Here is a 27,649-nt window from a genome sequence, read left to right as displayed (position 1 = left end):
TGCTTTTTGTCTAATATAATTTTCATAGTCTAAAATAAATATAAAATACACAGAAAGTAATGTCATTTGCAAAATAACATAAAGTGAGAAATGCACTTTAAAATGATGTGCCAAAAAGACAGAAATATAGATCAATGGAACAAAATAGAAAGCCCAGAGATCAATCCACGCACCCATGGACACCTTATCTTTGACAAAAGAGGCAAGAATATACAATGGAGAAAAGACAATCTCTTTAACAAGTGGTGCTGGGAAAAGTGGTCAACCACTTGTAAAAGAATGAAACTAGAACACTTTCTAACACCATACACAAAAATAAACTCAAAATGAATTAAAGATCTAAACGTAAAACTAGAAACTATAAAATTCCTAGAGGAAAACATAGACAAAACACTCTCCGACATAAATCACAGCAGAATCCTCTATGACCCACCTCCCAGAATATTGGAAATAAAAGCAAAAATAAACAAATGGGACCTAATTAAACTTAAAAGCTTCTGCACAACAAAGGAAACTATAAGCAAGGTGAAAAGACAGCCTTCAGAATGGGAGAAAATAATAGCAAATGAAGAAACAGACAAAGGATTAATCTCAAAAATATACAAGCAACTCCTGCAGCTCAATTCCAGAAAAATAAATGACCCAGTCAAAAGGTGGGCCAAAGAACTAAACAGACATTTCTCCAAAGAAGACATACAGATGGCTAACAAACACATGAAAAGATGCTCAACATCACTCATTATCAGAGAAATGCAAATCAAAACCACAATGAGGTACCATTACACGCCAGTCAGGATGGCTGCTATCCAAAAGTCTACAAGCAATAAATGCTGGAGAGGGTGTGGAGAAAAGGGAACCCTCTTACACTGTTGGTGGGAATGCAAACTAGTACAGCCGCTATGGAGAAGAGAACAGTGTGGAGATTTCTTAAAAAACTGGAAATAGAACTGTCATATGACCCAGCAATCCCGCTGCTGGGCATACACACTGAGGAAACCGGAATTGAAAGAGACACATGCACCCCAATGTTCATTGCAGCACTGTTTATAATAGCCAGGACATGGAAGCAACCTGGATGCCCATCAGCAGATGAATGGATAAGAAAGCTGTGGTACATATACACCATGGAATATTACTCAGCCATTAAAAAGAATTCATTTGAACCAGTTCTAATGAGGTGGATGAAACTGGAGCCCATTATACAGAGTGAAGTAAGCCAGAAAGATAAACACCAATACAGTTTACTAACGCATATATATGGAATTTAGAAAGATAGTAATGAAGACCCTGTATGCGAGACAGCAAGAGAGGCACAGATGTATTGAACAGTCTTTTGGACTCTGTGGGAGAGGGAGAGGGCGGGATGATATGGGAGAATGGCACTGAAACATGTAAATTATCATATGTGAAATGAATCCCCAGTCGAGGTTCGATGCATGATACAGGATGCTCAGGGCTGGTGTACTGGGATGACCCAGAGGGATGGAATTGGGAGGGAGTTAGGAGAGTGGTTCAGGATGGGGAACATATGTACACCCATGGCAGGCTCAAGTCAATGTATGGCAAAACCAATACAATGTTGTAAAGTAAAATAAATAAATAAATTAAAAAAATAATAACAATAAGGAAAAAAAACCTATGGGAAATTAAAGCATAAATTAGTAGTACTAAAAAATAAATACACTTTCTGAATAGAAAAATAAAATAAAATGATGTGCAATATAACCACATTTATTTACAAATGTATTTTAATATCTAAAATAGCAAAGTTGAGCAATGTAAAACCACAATTATTAATAGCTTCTCTTTACCAATTTCATTTATTTTGTCTCTCTTTTTCTTCCTTGATGTGTTTCACTAGAGGTTTATCAATTTTATCTCATCAAAGAACTAGCTTCGTTTCATTGATCTTTTCACTTGTTTTTTTCAGTCACTATTTCAATTATTTCTTCTCCAAGCTTATTATTTTTCTTTTATGAACTTCAGGTTTTGTTTGTACTTTTTATTCTCATTCCTCTAGGGATAAGGTTAGTTTGTTTACTTGAGAATGCTTTTTTGTTTGTTTTCTTTAGGTAGGCCTATATTACTATACACTGCCTGTTAGAGCTTCTTTTGTTCTGCCTCATAGGTTTTGGAGCATTTTGTTTTCATTTTCAGTTGTCTTGAGATTGTTTTTTAAATTTTATCTTTGATTTCTTCAAGGAACCGTTTGTTGTTTAGTAGCATGTTGTTTAGACCACAAGTTTATGATTTTTCTGGGGTTTTTTGGTACATTCTTGTTTTATCCTGTTGTGCTCAGACAAGATAGTTGATATAATTCTAGTTTCTACAAAGACTTGTTTGTGGAGTTGCATATGATTTATTGTTGAGAATGTTCCTTGGGCACTTGAAAAGAATATGTATTCTGTTTCATTTGAATGAAATATATTTTCTGTATCTAATAAGTCAACCTAATCAAATGCATTGTTTAAGGCCCATATTTCTTTATTGATTTTGTGCCTGGATCATCTGTCCAGGGATGTAAGTGGGCTTTTAAATGCCTGTACTTTTATTGTATTACTGTTCATTTCTCCCTTTATGCCTGTTAACATTTGCTTTATGTGCTTAGGGGGCACCTGTATTGGGTGACTTGATAGTTACAAGTTTGGAAATAATAGCTGGATCCATAAGAAATCAATGGACATTCAAATTTCAATTTTATGTACTATTTTTGGTAGAGAGGTCATTATGCAACACATATATCTTATAAAGTGCCTACATGCAGAATATGGAAAGAACTATGAAATCACCACAAAATGAATATGGATGAAAGACTTGAGCAGGCAGTTTATATAAGTGAATATTCAAATAGTCACAAGGAATGAAGGAAGTCCAGTCTCAGCAGTAATCAGGGAAATGCAAACTATAGTGAGTTATTACTACTACATAGTCCAGAGTGACTAAAATTAAAAACAGTGATAATAGTGTTAATAACACGAGAAGCAACGGAAACACTCATATATTGCTAATAATGTTATAAATTTGTACAGCTACTTTAAAAATTGGCTGGTATTCTCTCCTAAAGTTGAAGAGATATCTAGATATGTAGATAAACTATGACCCAAAAATTATTCTCCGGGTATATACCTAATGGAAATGTGTGAGTAAATGCAACAAAAGACATGTGCAAGAATTCTTAGAGCAGCAGTATTTAAATAAACACAAGCTGAAGAAAATTCAAATGTTTGCAGTAGTTTAAAGGATAAATGAATCGTGATATATATTGGAATATTATGCAGGGATGAAAAACCCAACTGTAGCTCCATTGAGTAACAGATAAATTTCCCGAACATTGTTGAGTGAATGGAAGCCAGACACAAAACAATTAAACTGAATCATTCAATTTGCCTGTTCAAAAACAGAACTCATCTATGGTGTTGAACCTCTGGAATAGAGAGGGTAGAGTTATTAGAAGAGGACATGTTGTAAAGGAGGTGATTCTAGGAGGTTGGTATGTCCTGTAACTTTTCCTCCATGGTGGTTAAATTGATGTGTTTGTTATGGAATAATTCCATGAGCTGTACACGTGTAATTTGTGTTGTTGTTGTTTTGGTAGTATAACTCTTGTATTTCCATTAAAAATAGGTTTAAAAAATCACATCTTTTATAGCCTCCTGACTCTCCAAGAGTTGTTTCTCTTTCATTCTATGAGTAGGTGTGATATGATGAATAAAGGACCCCCCAAAACAGATATCCATTTTCTAATCCCCAGAACCTGTGAATATATGGCTTTACATGGCAAAAAGAATTTTTCAGATGTGACTAAGATATTGAGATTGGGAGATTATTATGGGCTATCCGGTTGTGAGGAATGTAATCAGAAGGTCCTTATGAGAAGGAGATGTGGGGGTCAGAGGTAGAGTGATGTTGCCTGGGGACAATTTGACTGGTCACTGACAGCTTTGACGATGGAAGGAGATTGTGAGCTTAGGAAGGAGGGCAGCCTCTAGAAGCTGGAAAAGGCAAGAAAACAGACTTTCCTTTAGAGCCTCCAAAAGGAATGCAGCTTTGCCAATAGTTTGTGTTTAGTCTTATAGACCCAATTTTGGACATATCACCTCTATAACTATAAGAGAATGAATCTGTTGTTTTAAGTCACCAAATCTGTGGCAATTTGTTACAGTAGCAATAGGAAACTGATAGTTGTAGTTCATGGGCAGTGTCCTCTGACATTGTATCTGTCACAGTACACTGTCCATAATAGGTGCTCTATAAATTGTGCAGAATGTATGATCAAGCTTCCAAAGTGTCATTCCTCATACAGTAAGGGGATTTTTGAAATAAATAAGGATGTTGAGAATTCAAGACCAGTATGATGTCATGTGACCAGGCAGTTTCTACTAGTCTCTTTCCCTCTAATCTTCAACCTTCCTTAAATGTGAAAGGCTTAGGGTCTGGAGATGAAGGAAAAGAGCACAGGGTTTGCAGTTATCAGGCACAACAAAACTGGAGATGAGGATGCGGATGAAGATGGCATGACTAGAACTTTCCCTTAGTCTGTGAAAGGCATTTGTTGTCAAGAGGGAGATTAGAATATTTTACAAAAGAAATGTGCAAAGAAATAAGATGGAGGTATTAATGCTCTTGACATCCCAAATGGATTTTATTGTTGTAATTCAACCACTCAGTTGTGTCCGACTCTTTGCAATCCCATGGACTGCAGCACACCAGACTTCCCTGTCCTTCACCATCTCCCAGAGCATGCTCAAACTCATATCCCTTGAGTTGATGATGCCATCCAACCATCTTGTCATCTGTTGTCCTCTTCTCCTCCTGCCATCAATCTTACCCAGCATCATGGTCTTTTCCAATGAGTCTGTTCTTCGCAACAGGTGGCCAAACAATTGGAGCTTCAGCATCAGTCCTTCCAATGAATATTGAGGATTGATTTCCTTTAGGATTGACTGGTTTGATCTCCTTGCAGTCCAAGGGACGCTCAAGAGTCTTCTCCAACACCACAGTTCAAAAGCATCAATTCTTTGGCGCTCAGCCTTCTTTATGGTCCAGCTCTCACATCCATACATGACTAGTGGAAAAACCATAGCTTTGACTATAGGACCTTTGTTGGCAAAGTAGTATCTCTGCTTTTTATTATGCTGTTTAGGTTTGTCATAGCTTTTCTTCCAAGGAGCCAGCATCTTTTAATTTCATGGCTGCACTCACCATCCACAGTCATTTTGGAGCCCAAGAAAATAAAGTCTGTCACCATTTCCATTGTTTCCCCATCTATTTGCCATGAAGTGCTGGGGCAGAATGCTATGATCTTCCTTTTTTGAATGTTGAGTTTTAAGGCAACTTGTTCACTCTCCTCTTTCACTTTTATCAAGAGACTCTTTAGTTCCTCTTCACTTTTTGCCATGAGGGTGGTGTCATCTGCTTTTCTGAGGTTATTGGTATTGCTCCCAGCAATCTTGATTCCAACCTGTGCTTCATACAGCCCTGCATTTCACATGATGTACCCTGCATATAAGTTAAATAAGCAGGGTGACAGTATATATCCTTTTCATACTCCTTTCCCAATTTTGAACCAGTCCGTTACTCCATGTCCGGTTCTAACTGTTGCTTCCTGACCAGCACACAGGTTTCGCAGAAGGCAGGTAAGGTGGTTTGGTTTTCCCATCTCTTTAAGAATTTTCCACAGTTTGTTTTTATCAACAGAGTTAAAGGTTTTAGCATAATCAATGAAGCAGAAGTAGATGTTTTTCTAGAATTCCCTTGCTTTTTCTATGATCCAGCAGATGTTGGCATTTGATCTTCGGTTCCTCTGTCTTTTCTAAATCCATCTTGAACATCTGGAAGTTGTTGGTTCATGTTGAACAACTAGGCATGCTGAGGCCTAGCTTGGAGAATTTTGTGCATTTCTTTGCTAGGGAGTGAGATGAGTCCTATTGTGTCGTAGTTTGAGCATTCTTTGGCATTGCCTTTCTTTGGGATTGGAATGAAAACTGATCTTTTCCAGTCCTGTGGCCACTGCTGAGTTTTCCACATCTGCTGGCACACTGAGTGCAGCACTTTAACAGCATCATTCTTTATGGTTTGAAAGAGCTCAGCTGAAATTCTGTCACTTCCACTAGCTTTGTTCTAAGGTCTGCTTGACTTAGCACTCCAGGATGTCTGGTTCTAGGTGCGTGATCACACCATCGTGGTTATCTGGGTCATTAAGATCTTTTATGTCTAGCACTTTTGTGTATTCTTGCCACCTCTTCTCAATATCTTCTGCTTCTGTTCAGTTCAGTTCAGTCGCTCAGTCGTGTCCGACTCTGCGACCCCATGAATTGTACCACACCAGGCCAACCTGTCCATCACCAACTCCTGGAGTTTACTCAAACTCATGTCCATCGAGTCGGTGATGCCATCCCACCATCTCATCCTCTGTCGTCCCCTTCTCCTCCTGCCCCCAATCCCTCCCAGCATCAGGGTCTTTTCCAATGAGTTAGCTCTTCACATGAGGTGGCCAAAGTATTGGAGTTTCATCTTCAGCATCAGTCCTTCCAATGAACACCCATGACTGATTTCCTTTAGGATGGACTGGTTGGATCTCCTTGCAGTCCAAGGGACTCTCAAGAGTCTTCTCCAACACCACAGTTCAAAAGCATCAGTTCTCCGGCACTCAGCTTTCTTCATAGTCCAACTCTCACATCCATACATGACCAATGGAAAAACCATAGCCTTGACTAGACAGACCTTTGTTGTAATGTCTCTGCTTTTTAATATGCTGTCTAGGTTGGTCATAGCTTTCCTTCCAAGAAATAAGTGTCTTTTAATTTCATGGCTGCAGTCACCATCTGCAGTGATTTTGGACCCTCCCAAAATAAAGTCTGACACTGTTTCCCCTGTTTCCCCATCTATTTCCCATGAAGTGATGGGACCAGATGCCATGATGTTAGTTTTCTAAATGTTGAGCGTTAAGGCAACTTTTTCACTCTCCTCTTTCACTGCTTCTGTTAGGTCTATACCATTTCTGTCCTTTGTTGTGCCCATCTTTGCATGAAATGTTCCCTTGGTGTCTCTAATTTTCTTAAAGAAATCTCTAGTCTTTCCCATTCTATTGTTTTCCTCTATTTCTTTGCACTGATCACGCAGGAAGTCTTTCTCTCCTTGCTATTCCTTGGAACTCTACATTCAGAGGGATGTAGCTTTCCTTTTCTCCATTTACTTTATTTTTTTATTTTTCTATTTTTTTTATTTTGAATAACCAAAGTTGTAAGTTTAAAGTTTAATCAACTTTATTTTTTTTCTTTTTGTTTTTCATTTATTTATATTAGTTGGAGGTTAATTACTTTACAGTATTGTAGTGGGTTTTGCCATATATTGATATGAATTAGTCATGGATTTACATGTGTTCCCCATCCTGAACCCCCCTCCCACCTCCCTCCCCATCCCGTCCCTCTGGGTCATCCTAGTGCACCAGCCCTGAGCACTTGTCTCATGCATAAAACCTGGACTGGAGATCTGTTTCACAATTGAAGAAGGCGAGGGTGGGATGATCTGAGAGAATAGCATTGAAACATGTATATTATCTCCTTTGACTTTAGCTGCTTTTCTTTTCTCACCTATTTGAAAGCCCTCCTCAGACAACCATTTGGCTTTTTTGCATTTCTTTTTCTTGGGGCTGGTCTTGATCACTGCCTCTTGTACAATGTTACAAACCTCCACCCATAGTTCTTCAGGCACTCTATCTATAAGATCTAATCCCTTGAATCTATTTGTCACTTCTAGTGTATAATCATAAGGGATTTGATTTAGGTCTTACTTGAATTGCTTAGTGGTTTCCCCTACTTTCTTCAATGTAAGTCTAGTTATAATTACTAAGATTCATTCCCAACTATAGAACACTTCTGACACTAAAAGTGTGGGTTTTCTCTACCAAACAGTTCTCTAACTCTGTGCAGATACCAGCTGGGTGTCCTACAATTTAATTCAGTTCTGACACTAACTACCTGGAGTTAGTTCAGACCTCACTGGTTAAGGGCTCAGCCCCACAAGACTGCTCTCCCACTTCAGATAGCAATTGCAAATATTGGGTCCCTAGTTACCCACAATTTATCTGACTTGTCTTAAAATTTGGGATTCCCATGACTCTCTCTTCTAGTTTGATAATTTGCTATGACAACACACGGAAATCAGGGGCTTTTCTTATTTACAGCTAAGTATATATAGGATATATAGTTACGTATCCTTATAAAGGATGTTAGAAAATATATAAATGAAGAACCTGATTACGAGGCAAATAATATGAGGTATGGAGGTGTCCTGAATACAAGAGCTTCTGTGACTGTAAATGTTGGGGTACACCACCTTTCTGCATGTGGGGGTGTTTACCACCCTAGAAGCTCTCCAAACCCTTTCCTTTATGGTTTTACAGAGGTTCCATGACATAAGCATGATTAAATCACTGGCAACTCTGGATTAACTCAGTCTCTATCTTGTTTCCCTCCTGGACACCTCCAGGCTATTTGGAGCTGAAAGGTCCAACCCTCTAATCACATCGTTTCTTTGGCAAGCAAACTCCATCGTCTAGGGGGCTCTTACAGAGTCACTGCATTAACATAAACTCAAGTATTCTCGACAGGGACTTTTTAGGAGTCACAAAAGAGGCTCCTCTCATCCCTGTAACTCATGAAGTTCCAAGAATTCTAGGAGCTCTGCTCCAGAAACCTGGACAAAGACTGGATATATCTTTGTTATTATATCACAATATTGTACTAGTTAATAATGAGAAGTAATTGAAAACATCTCCTGGAAGCAGCCCCTTCCTTTGTCAGAAGAGACTCATCTGTGTTGCCAGTTTATTCCTCCTCTTGCCCCTCTTCCTCATTTTTCTTCATCTGTGTGTAACCTGTTCATTGAATGAGCTGGACTCAATGGTGTATGATTGGAATATTCCTTTATTTATCTCTACCCTTGCTTGCCACCATGTTATTTTGGTTCTCCCCACCCCCATTCCTGATAATATTCTTGGGAAAGTGACTTTTCTAGTCACTTTTGGTATTAGAATATCTAAAGTCTTAGGCATTGAAAGGTTTAGTCCTATCTACTATCAAAACTTCCATCTCTCATTAAATCCTAAGCTGGCTCTTTGACCACCTTTCACCACCTCCATCAAGTTCAGGCCTGATTTACAATTTCATAGACTAGGAGAGAGTAAACTGAACTGAAGTGTGTCCTGGCCTGTTTTCTTTTTCTCGTTTCTTCCTTTCCTCCTCCTACTCTCATTATTTGGTTTGAGGGATGAGAGCTGAAGGGTAGCTGGTGCTATTTGTGATTTTTCTTTTAGTTGTTGAATATACAATAGCTGCTTCTTGTGGTTGTGCTTTTGTGGAGTCTTCAGAATGCCCCCATACACTTAATGAGCTGACAGTGTACTGTTTGCTGACCTGTTTTGCTGACATCCCAGGGTAATTTCTTTGACTTTCCCCTCATTCCTGCTTCTGGCAGTATATTTCCAGTTGTCTCTGCTGAAGTGGGTGGTGGGAGCAGTGGGGCATGGAGGGGTGCGTGGGGTGGGGCGTGGGAGGGGTGAGGAAACTCTGTTGGGCAGAGGATCCAATCTGTATCCCATGGACCTTGGAGAAATTCAGCATCTTGTTCAGGAATACAGGACACTAGTGATCATTAGAAGGTAGTCCCAGCCTCCATGTTAACTACCATTATTGCTGTTTCCCGGAGTTTGTTCAAACTCAGTGATGCTATCTAACCTTCTGATCCTCTGCTGCCCTCTTCTTTTGCCTTCAATCTTGATGTCTCCTCCAAATTAGAAGACATATAAGTCTGTCTTAAATCCCTATGGACTTAGGCATGACAGTAATAATTAGTCCGTAATAGTCCATAATACACTTCATTCACTTTGAGACCTAAGTGAAAATCTTCTTAGTGAAAATTTCCCTATTTTTAAAAAGCATGTGCTGGTGCTCTGTCATGTCCAACTCTTTGCGGCCTCATGGATGGTGGCCCATCAGGCTCCTCTGTCTGTGGAATTTTCCAGGCAAGAATACTGGAGTGGGTTGCCGTTTCCTTCTCCAGGGGATCTTCTCAACCCAGGGATTGAACTTCGCCGTCTCTTTTATCTCCTGCATCAGCAAGTGAGTTCTTCACCATTGGTGCCACCTGAGAAGCAACTCACATCTTATTTGTGTTCTTTATCTTGTCCTAGAATCCATCACTCTCCTAGCCCCATTCCTGCAGGATTTGTCCTCTCTAGCTTAAATCACTCTGGAAATTCCCTACGTCTATTGATGTGATGACCCCCAATTCCTTTGTTTCCATGACCCACATTTTCAGAGACTCTGAGAGACTCTTTCTACTGATTGTGTGAACCTTACCTCCAGTGACCTTACAACGCTGGCCATCTCTAATCCCTGTGACCTACCCTGGGCCCAGCATCTCCCACTTTTGATGACTATATGATTCTCACCCCTATCACCCTACTCCAGTGTTCCTAAGATCTCCCTCACTGACCTCAACCCATTGACACTTTGATCCTGACCCCACCTTGATGGCACTTTACTCTCCACTACTATCATAGAAAACCACTTTCATATGTTTCCATCTACCTTCATTCCCAACTTATGTCTAGCCATTTTGTAGGGAACTCTTGACACCGTCTCTGAATTGCATTTAGTAATCACTCTCCTTAAATGCCTGAGGAATTGATAAAAAATTATTTGTTTATACACAAGAATTTTATCTGATAATCAAAGATAATCATGATGCTTCTTAGTTAGAAGTTTTAATGGGCTTATTGAACAAATATGAAAAGCATTGAACAAATGTTAACATTGCACAGTTATCAAGGATGCAGTGATGTCAGAGACAGGGGCTATATTGTGCATGGGTTCTGTTTTTGTCACTATTTTAACTTTATCCTATTCAGAGGCTCCTCCGACTCTCAGTGAGACTATTTTTAAAGAACAAAAGGAAAATCCATCTATTCAAGAACATCTGCTTTCTGTTTAGTTTTTCTGTTTCATGATTTCTTCTGGAGACATGGTCATTTGACCTGAAACTGAAGAGTATGCTTGGGGCACAAAGATAGCAGAGTGAGCACTCCTGTCTCCCAGCTCTGCAGATCCAAGTTCTTTGATTGTTCTTCTTTGTACTGTATGTTTTCATACAGGCTGTGGAGGGGTAGAGAGTGTACCCTTAAATGGAAGCCAATGAATGGCCCTATGTCAGACATGAGTAACTTTTTTCTTTGCATCAGGATTCCTCCAGATCATCAGCTTTGAGAACCTAGCATAAGTCATTGTTTCAGAAGGTATAGGTTTGCAGAGTGGAGATTTCCTCCCCTCTCAGGTCCTTGGTTGGCTTCAGTGTGTTTTCCTTTTTTATTTCTGATCATGACTCTATGGCTCAAACAGTGTGAAAAGTCACAAAGGTGCTTGATTTGGAGATAAGCATTTTCTTACATTTTAATATACAGAAACATTTCTTATCGAATTATCACTATGATTTAGTCACTAAGATGTGTCTGACTCTTGTGACCTCATGGACTGTAGCTAGCCAGGCTCCTCTGCCCATGGGATTCTCCAGGCAAGAATACTGGAGTGGGTTGCTATTTCCTTCTCCAGGGAATCTTCCCGACCCTGGACTCGAACCCGGGTCTCCTGCATTGCAGGTAGACTCTTTACCGACTGAGCTACGAGGGAAGCCCCGACCTGGTCCACAGCCTTGATTAAAATGGCCCTTTTTCCCTGGTCCTAAATCTTTTTCTATAAACGGGTCCTTCTCAGACCTGTACAGAGCTCTAGGCCATGAATACCTAAACTCTTGTGAATTTTTTCTTAACCTTTTAAAAAAAACATGCACAGGCCAGTGCCAAAGTGCCAAGGAAGAAGAGAAAAGTGGTTAAATTAGAAAAAATTATTTAACTTATATATGTCATATTTGTTTAATATTGTTTCCCAAATTGATACAGGCTCTATCCTGGCCAAGTTTCTGATTTTTTTTTCTTTTTTCTTTTTTTTTTACTCCTATAATAGAATAGCTTTAACTGGCATTATATTTGGGAATTGAAAATCGTGAATTTCCTATGAATGTTTTTGCATTCATGCATTAGTAACTCTTCCTCACAATTTAAGAGAGTGAAAAAAATACACTTAGAAATGAAAAGTATTAGTAACTTCCAGTCAATAACTGTATATTGATAAAAATATTTGCATAGTTATTCTATAGATTTTGTAGCAGCCTGCAATGATTTTAATCTCCCTCTATGAAAATGACTTTCTTGAAGCTTTATATAACATTACATATTTAAAAATAAAAACATTCAAAATAATAATATAAAATATGCAGTCGGTATATTAAATGGACTTTATTGGATTTTATGTACTCATGTATATTAGTTATCTGTTTTTAAAGAAGAATGAATTGAGACAAAGAAAAATAAGGTTCTTACTCAAGAAATCTTCAACTCTTGCTATGATTGATTTAGTTTTAGATGTTTCATTTGAGAAAGATTGATACAAGGAAGGTTTTCATTCTGAGTGGGTGGTATTTTAGGCCTGTTCTGGTAATGTGCCTTCTTTGTTTAGATACTGGAACTCTTATCTGGTCATTGAGTATTATTTTGTTTTCAAGTCATCAAGCACCTCCTGCTTTGTGATTTTCTTCCAGGCATCAGGAATTTCACCTTTATTGGTAAATCTTTTGTGATATTTTTCTTCTAGCTTTGATCTGAAGTGACAGACAAACCATTTCCAGTATGGCTGGGTGGATGTGTCTGGGGTGATGCTCCATGTGGCATACTCCCCTCCTGCTTGTCGATAGGTCTTATATGGGAATCTCCTGCCATCGTCCAAAATAAAAATGCAATCACTTGCTACTAAACTAGTACAGTAGTCAATGGAAAAATTGTCTGTTTGATACCACCACCATCCACCGAGAGCCTGTGGACGGTGAAAGGGAACACTGTGGTCTCCTTCATGGGTAGGGATTGTGTTCGTACAAATTGCTTTACAGAAGGGACACTGTTTCCAGCAGCCACAGAGATGTTCAGAGAGCATTTTCTGGATTTCAGGAATCATTTCTACAAATCTAGACAAACAGTTCTGTTCTACCTTCTTCATTTCAGGATCTAAAGCATTACTCATGGCCTCTTTGATAAACTCGATATCTTTTATCTCCTGGTGTTCAATGCTTATCAAGTCTTTTCGTGGAAGGATCAAATTACTCCCCAGGTGATCACAGAACAAATCTAACCACCCAGACACTGTGCTGCTTTTATCTTTGGCTATTTCTGTAGATGCTTTTATAGCTGAGAGGATGGCATTCTTGATGTCATCTAAACTGATTTGTAGAAAAGTCTTTATTTTTTTACTTCCTGTGTCAGAAAAATATCTTTTAACATGGTTTTCAATGTAATCCTTAAAAAATGATTCTGGATGATGAAGGTACTGCCAGTAGTTATCAAAATTTTCCTCTTCTGCCAGAGAAATGAGAATGTGTTTCTCCAGGTTAGCTCTGTTTTCATTGAATGCACGGCAGGTGGTTCGAATGTCCCCAGCAATTTTGAGGGCCATGTTTTTCCTTATGGTGCTGGAGACAGCAGGTGTGAGTTTGTTCCACAGAAAATCAACAAATGTTTTAATTGAAGTTGCTCCTTGACAAGAGATCTTAAAGCTCATGAAGAAATCATCTTTCTTGCTTTGCAGATAGTTTACAGGATCATTTGCCCTCTTGAATGCCTTGTGCATCTCCTTAAACTTCACTGATGCTCTTTGGAATAAACACAATGATAAGTCTATTTCATATCTTCTTGTAAATGTGTATCTTTTCTGAGTGTGTGCAGACTTCACCTCCTCTTCTATTATTCTCAGGATTTCATGGAAATAAGTTGGATTGTAATCATGCTTTTGCTGACATATTTTGTTAACAGTTTCATTAACTTTTGAAATAATGCAGTCAGTAGTCCTATTTATGGAGTGTATATCCTGGGCATCCATTGTCTTTTTATAGAGTCCCAAAAGACCCTTGTTCATCTTAACATGTTTTTCATAGTTGATTTCAAACTTTTCTCCAGAATAGTTCTCCAGTGTGCTTACCATGTCTTTTTCCTTTTTGAAATAATCCAAAAGGATGTTTTCAGAATCCAGTTCAATGTCAGGGTCTGTGGCTGGAGGGAGATTTGAGGACACATCATAGACCCATTTTTCCCAAAGTGGGTTGAATTTCTCATGGAGCTCTTCCTCGCTCAATTCAGTGCCATTTAGCAATAAAGCCAAATTCCGGCTTCTTTCCAGTAATTCCTTTTCATAACCTGACTTTTTGTTATCCAGTTTTTCTTGATTTTTTTTGAAACTAATAAGTTCTTTGGCTTTTCTTTGGCCATCTAAAATTAGGGTCTCTTTAAGGATTATTAGTTTATTTTCAAAATTTCCTTTCCACTGAACCAGCACTTCACTATCTGGGTCTTCATTAAAATATTTTTCAAGTTCTTGCTTGATGGCATTATATATCTTGGTAACTGGAGCCTCCAGGGTATATGCTTCAAGTGTCTGGATTTTTCCATTCTGAATCTGGTTGATCAGCTGCTCCTGTAAGCTCCGCACGTGACTCCTCAGCTCCCATGTCCAGGAGTTATACATGGTTTCCAGTTTGCTCATGGCCATGACTTCTTGAGTGTTCCTGAAGCTGAAAATAAAGTTCTCATTCAGTAGGGCTCTCCACAAATCTTGAACTCGTAATTTTACATCTGATATCTTCATGATGCTTCCCCTAGATTCCTGTTGGGCAGTCACAAGAATTCTGCTTTTTAGTTCCTGAACATTGTGGCTGTAGCGAGGATTGGGAGGAGCCATTGGGGGATTGCCATCCCAGAGGTGAGCGAAGTAGTAGACGTGGTTATTGGCATCAAACTTAATGACATCACTAAAGCAGGTTACATCAGAGCACTGCTCTTCTTCAGCTGCTGTTGCTGCCGTTTTATCCAATCTCTGCTCTAGCCGCCTTCTTCCGTCCATAATTTTGTCTTTAGCTGTAACTTCCCCCACATTCTGATGGACAAAGAGGCAACTGGGAGAGATTTTTACTTGTTTCATCCTCAGAAAAGCTTGGACAACTATTTGTAGAATATCTTGCATTTCTGATGGATTTTCCCCCATAATATTGATCAGAGTCAAGTTTCCAAGTCCGATGACAAAGGTTGCCAATTCATTGTCATGATTCTGGGACTTGTTGCTGAGCTCTGGGGCTCGAAGTCCCTCTGTGTCCACAACAAGCATAAAGTCAAAGCCAAGTTCAGCTGTGAATGTCTCCTCCACTTTCAGAAGCTGCATGTAGGCCCCCCGGGTACACCTCCCAGCACTGACAGTGAACTGCAGCCCAAAAAGGGCATTCAGCAGGGTGGACTTCCCTGAACTCTGCAGGCCAAGGACAGAGAGAACAAAGAGCCGCTTGTTTCCAAGTTTCTCAGAGAGCTTGTCAAAAACAGCTGCCACCCACCTCAGGGGCACATATGAAACATCCCCATCCATCAGCTCAATGGGAACACCAGATATCATCAGATCTGCAGCTATGTGGGGAAGGGAGAGAAATAGGGTATCTTTCATGGGTGAAGTTTCTTCCAGAGCTTCATAGATCTGGCCAGTTTCTCTGAGAATGTGCTCAATTCCCAAGGTACAGTCATTAATCTCTCTGGAAATAGCTTCTATCTCATGTTGCCAGTCTTTCAGAGAGCTACTGTTTGTGGCCTCTTGCTTTTCTTTTAGAACCAATGCCTTTTTCTTCTCATTTAGATTTTCCAAGTGTTGTGCAGTCAGGTTGTCCAAAGCTACATTCAGCCATTGGAGGAAGTAGAGTTTGGTGTGAGTTTCTGAATGATTTTGGAGAATTTCAAGGACAGAACACATTAAAGCTTTGACAGGAAAGGCTTTTCTCAACTGTTCCTTTCTTATCATTTGTTTCTCTGTCTCAGTCTCACTTTTGTGTTGTTCAATGCTGCGATTCCCCTTTTCTCTCAGATGATAGAGTTCTCTATCCTTTTCACACCAACGTTGCCACAGTTTTCCCTGAAGAGGTAGTAAGTTTTCCTTGACCTGATGTATTTCCATTTCTCCCAGTAGGGTCATTAGATTCTCTGCCTTTTCTTTGGCTTCCTTGCAATCTCTCTGGTCTTCATCAATGAGCATTCCTTGCTTGCGAGCAACTTGGGCACAGTTCTCCAAGCTGAGTGCAGTGTTAGAGAGCTCCAGCAAATGTCTGATTGTAGTTGTGAGCTCCCCTATTAATTCTGCCTCATTTCTGTTCCTGATCCCAATACTCACTCTTGAGCCAGATTTATTGACTGTGACTTTTCCTTTATCATCAAGCAATAAGATTAAAGGTTTTGTTGACTGACACATGTCACGGACTGTTTTTCGGTTTTCTTTATTGTCATCAGAAGTTGACATGAGGACCACAATTATGGAAGAGACTTCCTGCAAAAAGGCGAGCTGCTTCTCATGTTCCTTTGCATCTCCATGAAGATTGGTAAAGGTCAAGCAGTTGTCAAATCTGTCCTGCTCTTCCCCCCCAGGACAGAACCAGGCGACTTCCACCACTCCTCCCATCAAGAGACAGTCTCTGCTGCTGCCTTTGCAATGTCGGTGAAAAAAGACATCATGTTTGCGTTCACTGAGAAGACAGTTCATGATCTGAGACTTGGAGGCAGAGAAGCCAGTTCCAACTCTAACAAAGGACACCATGGGGGCAGAGACATGACACATCTGTTGATTTATGTAATTGTCCTTCTCCCCTTTTGTTGATTTCCCTACTTGCTTCCAGCTCCTTCGAATTTGACTGAGAGACCAGAGAGAGAATTCAATTTGAGCACTGCAAGGATTAGTTATGAGAAGGGGGAGTGCAAACTGACAAATGGAAAGTTTGTCCAAAATATATTGTCTGGCAAAATCATCTGCACAGTGAAGAATTGCCATCTGAATATCCATAGGGTGAACATAGGGTCTGACATTAGTGTCTGCTGAAGGGTTAGTAAGACTAACACTTTCTTCATATAGATCTTCATATGGATCAAAATCCTCCTTTTCTTGATTTGAGGTACTTGAATAGACTTGGTTCTCTGTGTATTCTTCATGTTTGATGATCAGGTATCTCAGCCCATAATCGAGCATCAAGAGCTTCTGTAGGAAATAGAAGGGAAGTTCTCTTTCAGAGCAGGGCTGGGTGTTGTACACAGAAGTCTTGTGGATCAGTTGGAAGTTAGCTCTGCTCATTTTTCTAGGGTAGTAATGTTCTAGGCCTAGACGCTGGAGTAAGTCTTGCAAGGCTCCATTTTCTATGACTTCCTCCTTTTTATTTTCATCATTGTGCGGTTCATAGGGCTCTTTCTTTTCATGGAAGACACTTTGCACTTGTTTTCCCACTTCCTCCACTTGCAAGGAAGAGACAATGGCCTCATAATTCCCATCAATGAGCAGTCTCAAGTCTTTTTCTAGGTTTTCCCAATCATGATCTTCAGGCTTGGTGAGGACATATACAACTTCTTTAGTGAAACATTGTCCCATGTGATGTTTTATCAATGCCAAGCGTTGTGTTTTCTCCTCTGGAGAAACAGCTTTGATGCCTGCTGTTGCTGTCAGGCCCGTGAGAACAAGGAATGCCTGAGCCCTGTAGTTGCAAATATTTTTGAGCTCTTGGTATTTGTTTTGCGCAGTTTGCATTTTATCCAATAGGAAGTCTAACTCATCATGCCCCAGGAGATACTGAAACGTATTGTCAACCACATGATATCCTGCACCAGCTGCAATAAAAAGTAACAAGATGTGTGTGTCTGGCTTCCCCGTTTCACGGAGGTATTTCAAGAAGCAGCCAAGAGACACGCTGACATCATAAGTCAGCTTTCTTTGAGCTTCCTCCACCAACTCTGTGGATTCGGAGTTGGCCTTTACTTCCCTAAGGTCATTCTGTGTTTTTTTAAATATTTCAGTTAACTCAGAAAATCGGGTAATATGGACATTGTCTTCCATTGGTTCTGACTGGAATATCCACTGCATAATAGAATGAGCCTGGGGAAAGTTTGTTACTGTATAGATGTGAGGATCCAAAAGACTGCTCAACTGAGATTTCATAAATTTAGTTCCACAAATGTAAGATTTTTTGCAAAAGTTGACAGTGTTTACCAGAAAATTCAGCAGACCCCAGTCTTTGAAGCATGTATTAATCCAAGTGGTATAACTTTTAATTTTTTGACTCAACCTTTGCATGAAATGTATCAGCCTTTTAAGCTGTTTTTCAGGATCAAAAACTTTCCAGGATTTCACATCCTCTAGGAAAATCCTAGCCTCCTTCTCAATACTAAGTAATTCTTCTCCTTCCTGGATCTGGGCAGTGAGTTCAGTCAGATCAGTATAGTTGTCTCTCAGGCAGTTAGCTACTTTAAGAGGATCCTTAAAATCATCTCTGTGGCTAGAGAGGACAATGTCCCAAACAGGTACCAGTTGAGTTCCACGGTCAATGACACACCAGGTTTGATTATTGGCAACTAGACCAGCTTTCCAGTCCAAAAAGTCATTTGCTTCTGGTGGGCCACCTGTCTGGGCCACGGATAATTGTACTTCAGTTTGGAGATTTTGGAAGGTTGTTCTCTGAGAGGCTTTTTTTGAGTGAGAGTCTGACATATCCAGATCTGTATCAATGTTCACTCCAAAGCCACCGTAACTGCCCCTTATGTAAGTATCCAAGGCCTCTGCAGCTTTCTGTTTCACTTCTGCCAGCTGCTCTTTTTGGAAACCCTCTGAAATGGCTTTCCACCAGTAGATTCCTCCCAGGTGCAGAGGGCCCTGGTTAGCATGAGACCCAAACCTCTGGAAGAAGGCTTCAACCCTATGCCTCAGCAAGAGTAGTTTGGCTGGGTCTTCTGACTGACTCAAAAGGTCTTCAGTGTGTTTTAAATCCTGGAGAGCAGCATTGGAAAGTTGGAGCTGGTCAATGGGAAAGATGCAGGTGGCCAGTGGGATATAGATGAACTTGGTTGAGCAGAAATAAGAGTGTTTAGAATATGACTGTTGTATTTTCTTGGATTCTGAATGCATGATCTGATCCATACCAGCTTCCAGGCTAATTCCCCAATCTCCACCCTTTGATAACACAGTTATACTGAAGCCCAGCTTCTCTACAGTCTGAGTGAACATGGATTCTTCTTGAGAAGATGTAAATTCATTCATTTCCATCCATGTACCCTGATTAGGGTCATGGAGTACAAACTCCTTAGGGACAGAGAGTAGCTCCTCTTTCTTCTCTATAAGACACCTTAGGTCCCTGGTTTTGTAAATTCCCTGTAGGGCTAGTCCTCCAGATACATGTCTCACCAGTTCTCTATCTGGAAGATTTTTCCTATGAGAAAATGCCCCTTCCATGAGGTTGAGTTGTCTCTGCATATCTTCCACGAGTTCTCCTTGGGGCTTTTCAGGAGATGCCTTGAACTCTTTTGGGATCTCCATTGTTTGCCTCAGCACTGCTTCCTTTTTCCTCACTGCCTCTTCCTGTTGTTGCTTCCCTTCTGACAGCATTTCTCTTTGTTCCTGCAGTGCCTGTTCTGCCTCTAGAAAGAGGCCTTTTCTTTAATGATTCCACCCAAGACTCCTATAACTCTGAAAGAGTATTTGAGTGTGACAGCTTAAGCAGTTTCCCCAGGGCCCTTTTCTCCCAGGAATGTTGCACCTGGCATTTCAGTTTCTGGAGGTCTGTATCTTCTAGGTGTTGTAAGGCATGGCCAGACGTCACACTCAGGAGTTCCTGCAGCTTTGACAACTAGTACTCAACCGCCAGTCCTTTTCTGAGCATCTCTTGGAGACCTTGCCTGTTTTTGCCTCTAAACGGGGGTTCTTTGGGCATAGACTCTGCTGTGTCCATGGCTGTGGGAGGAAAAGACACTCAGTTAGCCTGCGGCATGTTAATATGCAGGATTCTGTGATTAATTTGCAGAAATCTGTTTCTTTTGTATACACTAATAATGAACTGAATAGTGAACTATCAGAAAAAAAAATTCAAGGAACAATCCCATTTATGATCACACTAAAAAGAATAAAATACTAAGGAATAAACCTAACCAAGAAGGTGAAAGACCTATATTCTGAAAACTATAAACACTGATGAAGGAATTTGAAAATGATAAAAAGGAATGGAAAGATATCCTGTGTTCCTTGATTAGAAGGATTAATGTTGTTAAAAATGGCCATATTATCCAAAGCAACCTATAGACTTCATGCAGTCACTATCAAAATACCCAGGACACTTTCACAAAAGTAGGATGAAATGATTCTAAAAATTTTTTGGAACCACAGAAGACTCAATTGCTAAGGCTGACTGGAGAAAAAAAATAGCTGGATGTATCAGGTTCCCTATTCAGAGTATACTACAAATCTACATTAATCAAAACAGCATGACATTGGCATAAAAGCAAACACATAGTTCAATGGAACACACTTATGGTCAATAACCTATGACAATAGAGGTGAGAAAACAATGGAAAAAAGATAATTCCAATAAGTGGTGCTGGGAAAATTGGATAGCTACATTAAAAGAATATTAGGGAAAAAATAGGCAAAGAATAAATAGATATTTCTCCAAAGAAGACAAACAGATGACCAACAGGCACATGAACAGTCACTCAATATTGTTAATTGTTAGGGAAATGCTAGTCAAAACCATAATGAGGTATCATCTCAAGTCAATCATAATGGCCATCATCATATAGTCTACAAATAATAAATGCTAGAGAGGGTGTGGAAAAAAGGAAACCTTGTTGCTGAGAATTTAAGTTGGTTCAGCCACTATGGAAAGGATTATAGAGTTTCCTCAAAAATGAAAAATAGGGTCACAATATTACCCAGCAATTCCACTCCTGGGTATATATGCAAAGGAAGTGAAGACAGGATATTGAAGAGCTATATGCACCCCCATGTTTACTGCATCATTATTCACAATAGCCAAGATATGAAAAGAGCCTAAGTGTCAGTCCATGGGTCAATGGATAAAGGATATGTGACACAGCATGCACAAGTGTGCACACAGACACAGACACACAATGGGATATTATATAGTCACGAGAAAGAGGGCAATCCTGCCATTTGTGTGTGACAACATGGATGGACCTTGAGTGCATTATGCTAAGTGAGATAAGTCAAACCAAGAAAGAGAAAATCTGTATAATATCACATGTGGAATCTAAAAAAGCCAAACTTGTTAAAACAGAGTAGTATGGTGGTTACCAGGGGTTGGAAGGTGTAGGAATGAGGGAGATACTGTTTAAAGGTACAATGTGCCATCCGTAGGTAAATAAGTCCTAGATATCTAGGCTTCCCTGGTGGCTCAGATGGTAAAGAATCCGCCTGCAATACAGGAGACCTGGCTTGATCCCTAGGTTGCAAAGATCCCCTGGAAGAGGGCATGGCAGCCCACTCCAGTATTTTTGCCTGGAGAATCCTCATGGACACAGGAGCCTGGCGGGCTACAGCCCATGGGGTCACAAACAGTTGGACATGACTGAGTGATTAAGCATTGCACATAGCACACATAGTGATTATAAACAATATACTGTATTATAAACTTCAAAGTTGCCAAGAGACTTTATCTTAATTGTTCTTACCACAATAAAGAAAGGATACAGTGATGTGATAGGGGTATTAGCTAACTGTATCTTGGTCATATGACAACATAAAAATGTATCATATCAGCACATTGTATACCTTAGACTTATGCAAGGTTGTATGTTAATTTATCTCAATAAATAAAATGCACTTCTTAGCTGATTTATACTTGTCACCCACTTCGCACACTTCCTCTGACACTAGTTAATATCACTATATTATATACATCTATTTTATACTATAAACTATATATGTATAATCAAATTCTCTTTATCTACTGATGCCATCTTAATGTGTGTATGTAGAATGAAATACTCTTGCATTCAGTGTTTTCTCAATGTTGTTTTTAACCCCACTGTCTTTGAGACATGTTATACGAGATGAGATTTCACACATTCCAACTTCACACGTAATTCAGGTTTCCTCTCTTCTTGTATTTCCTGTCCTACTGAATGTCACTATTATAATCCTACACATCCTTCTTCCTCCTAATTGTGAATGTAGTTTCATGTCCTTTCAAATTATCCTTTTCAATCTTTCCTAAAACTCAATTCTTTTTTAATCCCCTACCAGCTCTCCCTTAGATTTTTCCTTCATTTTGTCTTTATTGAATCATATAATTGTCATCTCATCTTACAGTCATTTTGATTATGTGCTTTCCATCATCCCCAAGTGTCACTAAAATTTGAATCTAAATTTAATGGCAGACTCAGTAATTCAAAAAACAGCTTTTCTGGGCTTCTCTGGTGGACAGTGGTTAGGAATCCACCTTGCAATGCAGGGAACACTGGTTTGATCCCTGGTCCAGGAAGATTCCGCATGCCACGGAGCAGCTAAGCCTGTGCACCACAACATCTGCACCTGTGCTTAGAGCCCACAAACCACAGCTACTGAGCCCATGTGCTGCCACCACTAAAACCCGTGTGCCCTGGAGGCTGTGCTCCACAGTAATAGAAGCCACCACAATGAGAAGCCCTGGGTATTTATGCAAAGGAAGTGAAGACTGGATATGGATGAGATACACGCAGTGTGCATGTGCACACTGCAACTAAAGTAGCCCCCACTTACTGCAGCTAGAGAAAGCCTGCGCACAGCAGTAAGGACCCAGCGCAGCCAAAACATAAATTCATTGAAAAAGAGAACAACCTTTCCAACTGAGTTATCTAAAATATCTAGATAAATTTTTAAGACAAATTCTTTGACGTCTCAAGGAATTTAATAGATAGTGAAATAATATCTGATGGAAGAGGTAAATAAATTTGAAGCAAGTGAAACACTTCCATTACAAATTAAAGACAACATTTAGGATACCTTGGCATACACCTCGGAAGACAAATAAAAGAAATTCCCAATCAGACATATCATAGTGAAACTGCAGAAAATACAATAGGAAAAACAAAGCATTTGGAGTAAAGCAGATTTTTAAAAATTAATGTATTTTAACTGGAGAATGATTACTTTACAAAATTGTGATGGTTTGCCGTACATCAACATGAATCAGCCACAGATATATAGGTGTCCCCCACAATTCTGAACCCCTCTTCTCACCTTCCTCCCCACCCTATCCTGGGTTGTCCCAGAGAACCTACTCTAGATGCTCTGCTTCATGCATCGAACTTGCACTGGTCATCTGTTTTACATATGGTAATGTATATGTTTCAGTGGTATTCTCTCAAAGTCATCCCACCCTTACCTTCTTCTACTGAGTTCGAAAGTCTGTTTTTTTATATTTATGTCTCCCTTGCTGGCCTGCATGTAGGATTGTTGGTACCATCTTTCTAAATTCTATATATATGTGTTATTATACAGTATTTGTCTTTCTCTTTCTGACTTACTTCACTCTGTATGATAGGCTCCAGGCTCATCCACCTCGTTAAAACGGACTCAAATGCACTCTTTTTAAGAGCTGAGAAATATTTCATTGTGTATATGTACCATTGTGTATATGTACCACAACTCCCTTATCCATTCATCTGTCAGTGGACATCTAGGTTGCTTCCATGTCCCAGCTATTGTAAATAATGCTACACTGAACACTGGGGTACATGTGTCTCTTAATTCTGGTTTCTTTGGAGTGTATGCCTAGCAGTGGGATTACTGGGTGATATGGGAGTTGTATTCCCAGTTTTTTAAGGAATCTCCACACTGTTCTCCATAGAGGCTGTACAAGTTTGCATCCCTACCAACAGTGTAAGAGCATTCCCTCTTCTCCACACCCTCTCCAGCATTTATTGTTATAGATTTTTATGATGGCCATTCTGACTGATGTGAGATGATACCTAACTGTGGTTTTGATTTGCATTTATCTAATAATCAGTGATGTTGAACATCTTTTCATGTATTTATTAGCCATGTGAATGTCTTCTTTGGAGAAATGTGTTTTTACGTCTTTTGCCCACTTTTTGATTGGATTGTTCATTTTTCTGGTATTGAGCTACATGAGCTGCTTGTATATTCTGGAGACTAATTCTTTGTCAGTTCTTTTGCTTGCTATTACTTTCTCCCATTCTGAGGACTGTCTGAGAAAAGCAGATTTTATCTTCAAATAATAATTAGAGAGAGTGATGACCTCAACAGCACTGATGGAAGCCAGAAGGCAGTAGGATGGAGTGTTAAACCTACTGAAAGAAAATAGCTGATAAAGTAGGATCCTATACAGAGTTAAAAATATCCTTGAAGAATTATGGTGGAAGAAAAACATAATTGAAAACAGCACAGTAACAGAATTTGTTACCTGGAAATGCACATTGAAGGAACTACGAAGGCATGTTTTTTCAGGAGAAGGAAAACATCACCAATGAATAGTCAGAGATGCAGGAGAAGATGGTGAGCAACAAACGAATAAATATATGGGAAAATATAAATAAATGTATAAAACAGTGGGGTTTAAAATACATGATGGCAATTGCATTTAGGCTGGAGTGTGCAGCCAAATGGACTTAAAGGACCCTCAGTTCTTTAAGGTATTTGAGAGGAAGATCAAAGATTCTATTGATTTTGTAGAATATATGTTGCAATTTCTAGTACAATCTGAAATGTAAGAGTCAAGAATATATAACTGTGAAACTCACACAGGAAAATAAGAAACATTTGATTATACAATTTATCAGAACTTGTGGGCTACAGTGAAAGCCATGCTTAGAGGGAAATTTACATTGAATGTATACATAACAAAAGAATAATTATATGAAAACAATAATCTAAGTTTCCATCAGAGGAAATGAAGAGAAAATTAAATCCAAGTAAGCAAGAGAAAAGAAATAAGAACTAAAAAGCCAATAAAATTGAAAACAGGATATCAATAGAAAAAAATAAGTAAAAGCATAACATGATTCTTTGGAAATAGCAACAATACTAATAATTCAGACTGTGAAAAGAGGGAAGATACAAATTACTAATATCAGAAATAAAATGGGTGTTATGGATATGAATTCTATAGACATTGAGGATGAAAAAAAGTGTACTATGAAAAACTGTTTGCTCTCACACTTGATAGCTTAGATAAAATTATCAATTCCTTGGAAGACAATAAACTATTAAGCTTACATGAGAGGAAATAAATAATCTGAATAGGCCTGTGTCTGTTAAAAAAAATGGAATCAATATTTAACAACCACCCAGAACAGAGAGCTACAGTCCCAGTGGGATTCACTGGTGAATTCTACCAAACATTTAAGGAAGAAACTGTACCAAATATCTACAATCTCTTTCAGAGGACAGAAGCAGTAGGAATACTTCCTAATTTAGTTCATGAGGTCAGCGTTACCATAATACCAAAACCAGTTAGGGACATTACAAGAAAGAAAACTAAAAACCTATATCTCTGATGAAAAAAAAAATGAACAAATCTAATAATGTAAAAAGGAGTTATATACCACAACCATGTGGAATTTACCTCAGGTAAGCAGAGTAGCTTCAACACTCAGATTCAATTCATGTAATATACTACAATGAACTAAGAAGAAAAACCACATGGAGAGAACCCATTTGACAAAATCCAATACTTACTCATTATTAAAACTTCCAGCAAGCTAAGAATAGAGGGGAACTTACTGAACTTGATAAAAGACATTAACAAAAGCCCCACTATTAACATTACACTTAATGGTAAGAACCTAGCAACTTTCCTCTTAAGGAAAAATAGGTTAAGGATATCCCCTCTCATCACTCCTATCACACATTCTATTGGAAGAGTTAGTTAATAATATAAGGAAATAAAAATATACTGACTGGGAAGAAATAAATGTTTGTAGATGTTTGTACATGTTTGTAGATGACACTATGTTAAAAATGCCAAAGAATTAACAAAAAATCTCCTGGAACTGATAAGTGAATACAACAAGGTTGTAGAAAATAAGGGTTAGCATACAAAAACTATTGTGTCTTAATATGCTAGCAATAAGCAATTGGAATTTGAGATTAAAAACACAATACCATTTAAACTAGCACCCTTGCAAAATAAATACTTAGATAAAAACCTGATAAAATATGTGCAAGATGTATATAAGGGAAACTACAAAACTCTGATGAAAGAAATCAAGGAATATCTATATAAATGGAGAGATATTTATGTTTAATATTGTTAAAGCATCAGTTCTTCCCAACTTAATTTATAGAGACTGTGTCTTCTTCAGCACCACAATTTGAAAGCATCAGTTCTTCAGTATTCAGCTTTCTTTATGGTTCAACTTTCCCATCTGTACATAATGGTTAGAAAATCTATAGCTTTGACAATATGGAACTGTGTTGACAAAGTGATGTCTCTGCTTTTTAATATGCTGTCTATGTTATTATTACTGTTTAGCAAAAAAAAAAAAAGAAAGAAAAATTGAGCTATAAAGCTATGAAAGACACAGAAGAATCTTAAATCACACTGCCATATGAAAGAGAACAGGCTGATAATGCTACATACTTTATGATTCCAACTATATGAAATAGTAGAAGTCAAAACTATGGAGACTGTAAAAAAGATCAGTGGTTGCCAGTGGTTGTGGAGAGAAAAAAATTGGTGCCAATAGACTTCTTAATGCAGGGTTGCCACAAAACTTCAGTTTATAAAAACACAATATCACAAAACACAATAAAATGAGATATGCCTGTATACCTATTCAGTTCAGTTCAGTCGCTCAGTCGTGTCCAACTCTTTGTGACCCCGTGGACTGCAGCACACCAGTCCTCCCTGTCCATGACCAATTCCTGGAGTTTACCCAAACTTATGTCCATTGAGTCAGTGATGCCATGCAGTCATCTCATCCTCTGTCATCCCCTTCTCCTCCCGCCTTCAATCTTTCCCAGCATCAGGGTCTTTTCCAATGAGTCAGTTCTTCACATCAGATGGCCAAAGTATTGGAGTTTCAGGTTCAACATCAGTCCTTCCAATGAACACTCAGGACTGATCTCCTTTAGGATGTACTGGTTGGATCTCCTTGCAGTCCAAGGGACTCCCAAGAGTCTTCTCCAACACCACAGTTCAAAAGCATCAATTCTTCTGTGCTCAGCTTTCTTTATAGTCCAACTCTCACATTCATACATGACTACTGGAAATCCAAAGCTTTGACTAGATGGACTTTTGTTGGCAAAGTAATGTCTCTGCTTTTTAATATGCTGTCTAGGTTGGTCATAACTTTCCTCTCAAGGAGTAAGCATCTTTTAATTTCATGGATGCAATCACCATCTGTGGTGATTTTGGATCCCCAAAAAATAATCTACCACTCTTTCCCCATCTATTTGCCATGAAGTGATGGACCAGATGCCACGATCTTAGTTTTCTGAATGTTGAGCGTTAAGCCAACTTTTTCACTCTCCTCTTTCACATTCATCAAGAGGTTCTTTAGTTCTTCTTCGCATTCTGCCATCAGGGTGGTGTCATCTCCTTTTCTGAGGTTATTGATACTTCTCCCAGAAATCTTGATTCCAGCTTGTCCTTCATCCAGCCCAGCATTTCTCATGATGGACTCTGCATATAAGTTAAATAAGCAGGGTGACAATATACAGCCTTGAGGTACTCCTTTTCCTATTTGGAAACA

At 39.0% G+C, this 27,649-nt stretch overlaps 1 protein-coding gene across 1 annotated transcript in view; it reads right to left on the bottom strand.

Annotated features, from left to right (window-relative positions):
- Window positions 1–12,345: 12,345 nt before the first annotated feature.
- LOC122449829 (interferon-induced very large GTPase 1-like) overlaps window positions 12,346–27,649 on the bottom strand; it is a 46,651-nt gene continuing 31,347 nt past the window's right edge. Inside the window, exon 4 of the mRNA XM_043481872.1 lies at window positions 12,346–19,889. Coding sequence (XP_043337807.1) covers window positions 12,603–19,544 — 6,942 coding nt within the window. The 5' untranslated portion in view covers window positions 19,545–19,889 and the 3' untranslated portion in view covers window positions 12,346–12,602. The remainder of the gene's footprint in view (window positions 19,890–27,649) is intronic.

Source organism: Cervus canadensis, chromosome 11 (genome assembly GCF_019320065.1).
Source record: "Cervus canadensis isolate Bull #8, Minnesota chromosome 11, ASM1932006v1, whole genome shotgun sequence".
NCBI classification, from domain to species: Eukaryota; Metazoa; Chordata; class Mammalia; order Artiodactyla; family Cervidae; genus Cervus; species Cervus canadensis.
The sequence above is the reverse complement of the archived record's forward strand: the minus strand, read 5'-3'. Positions and strand labels throughout refer to the sequence as shown.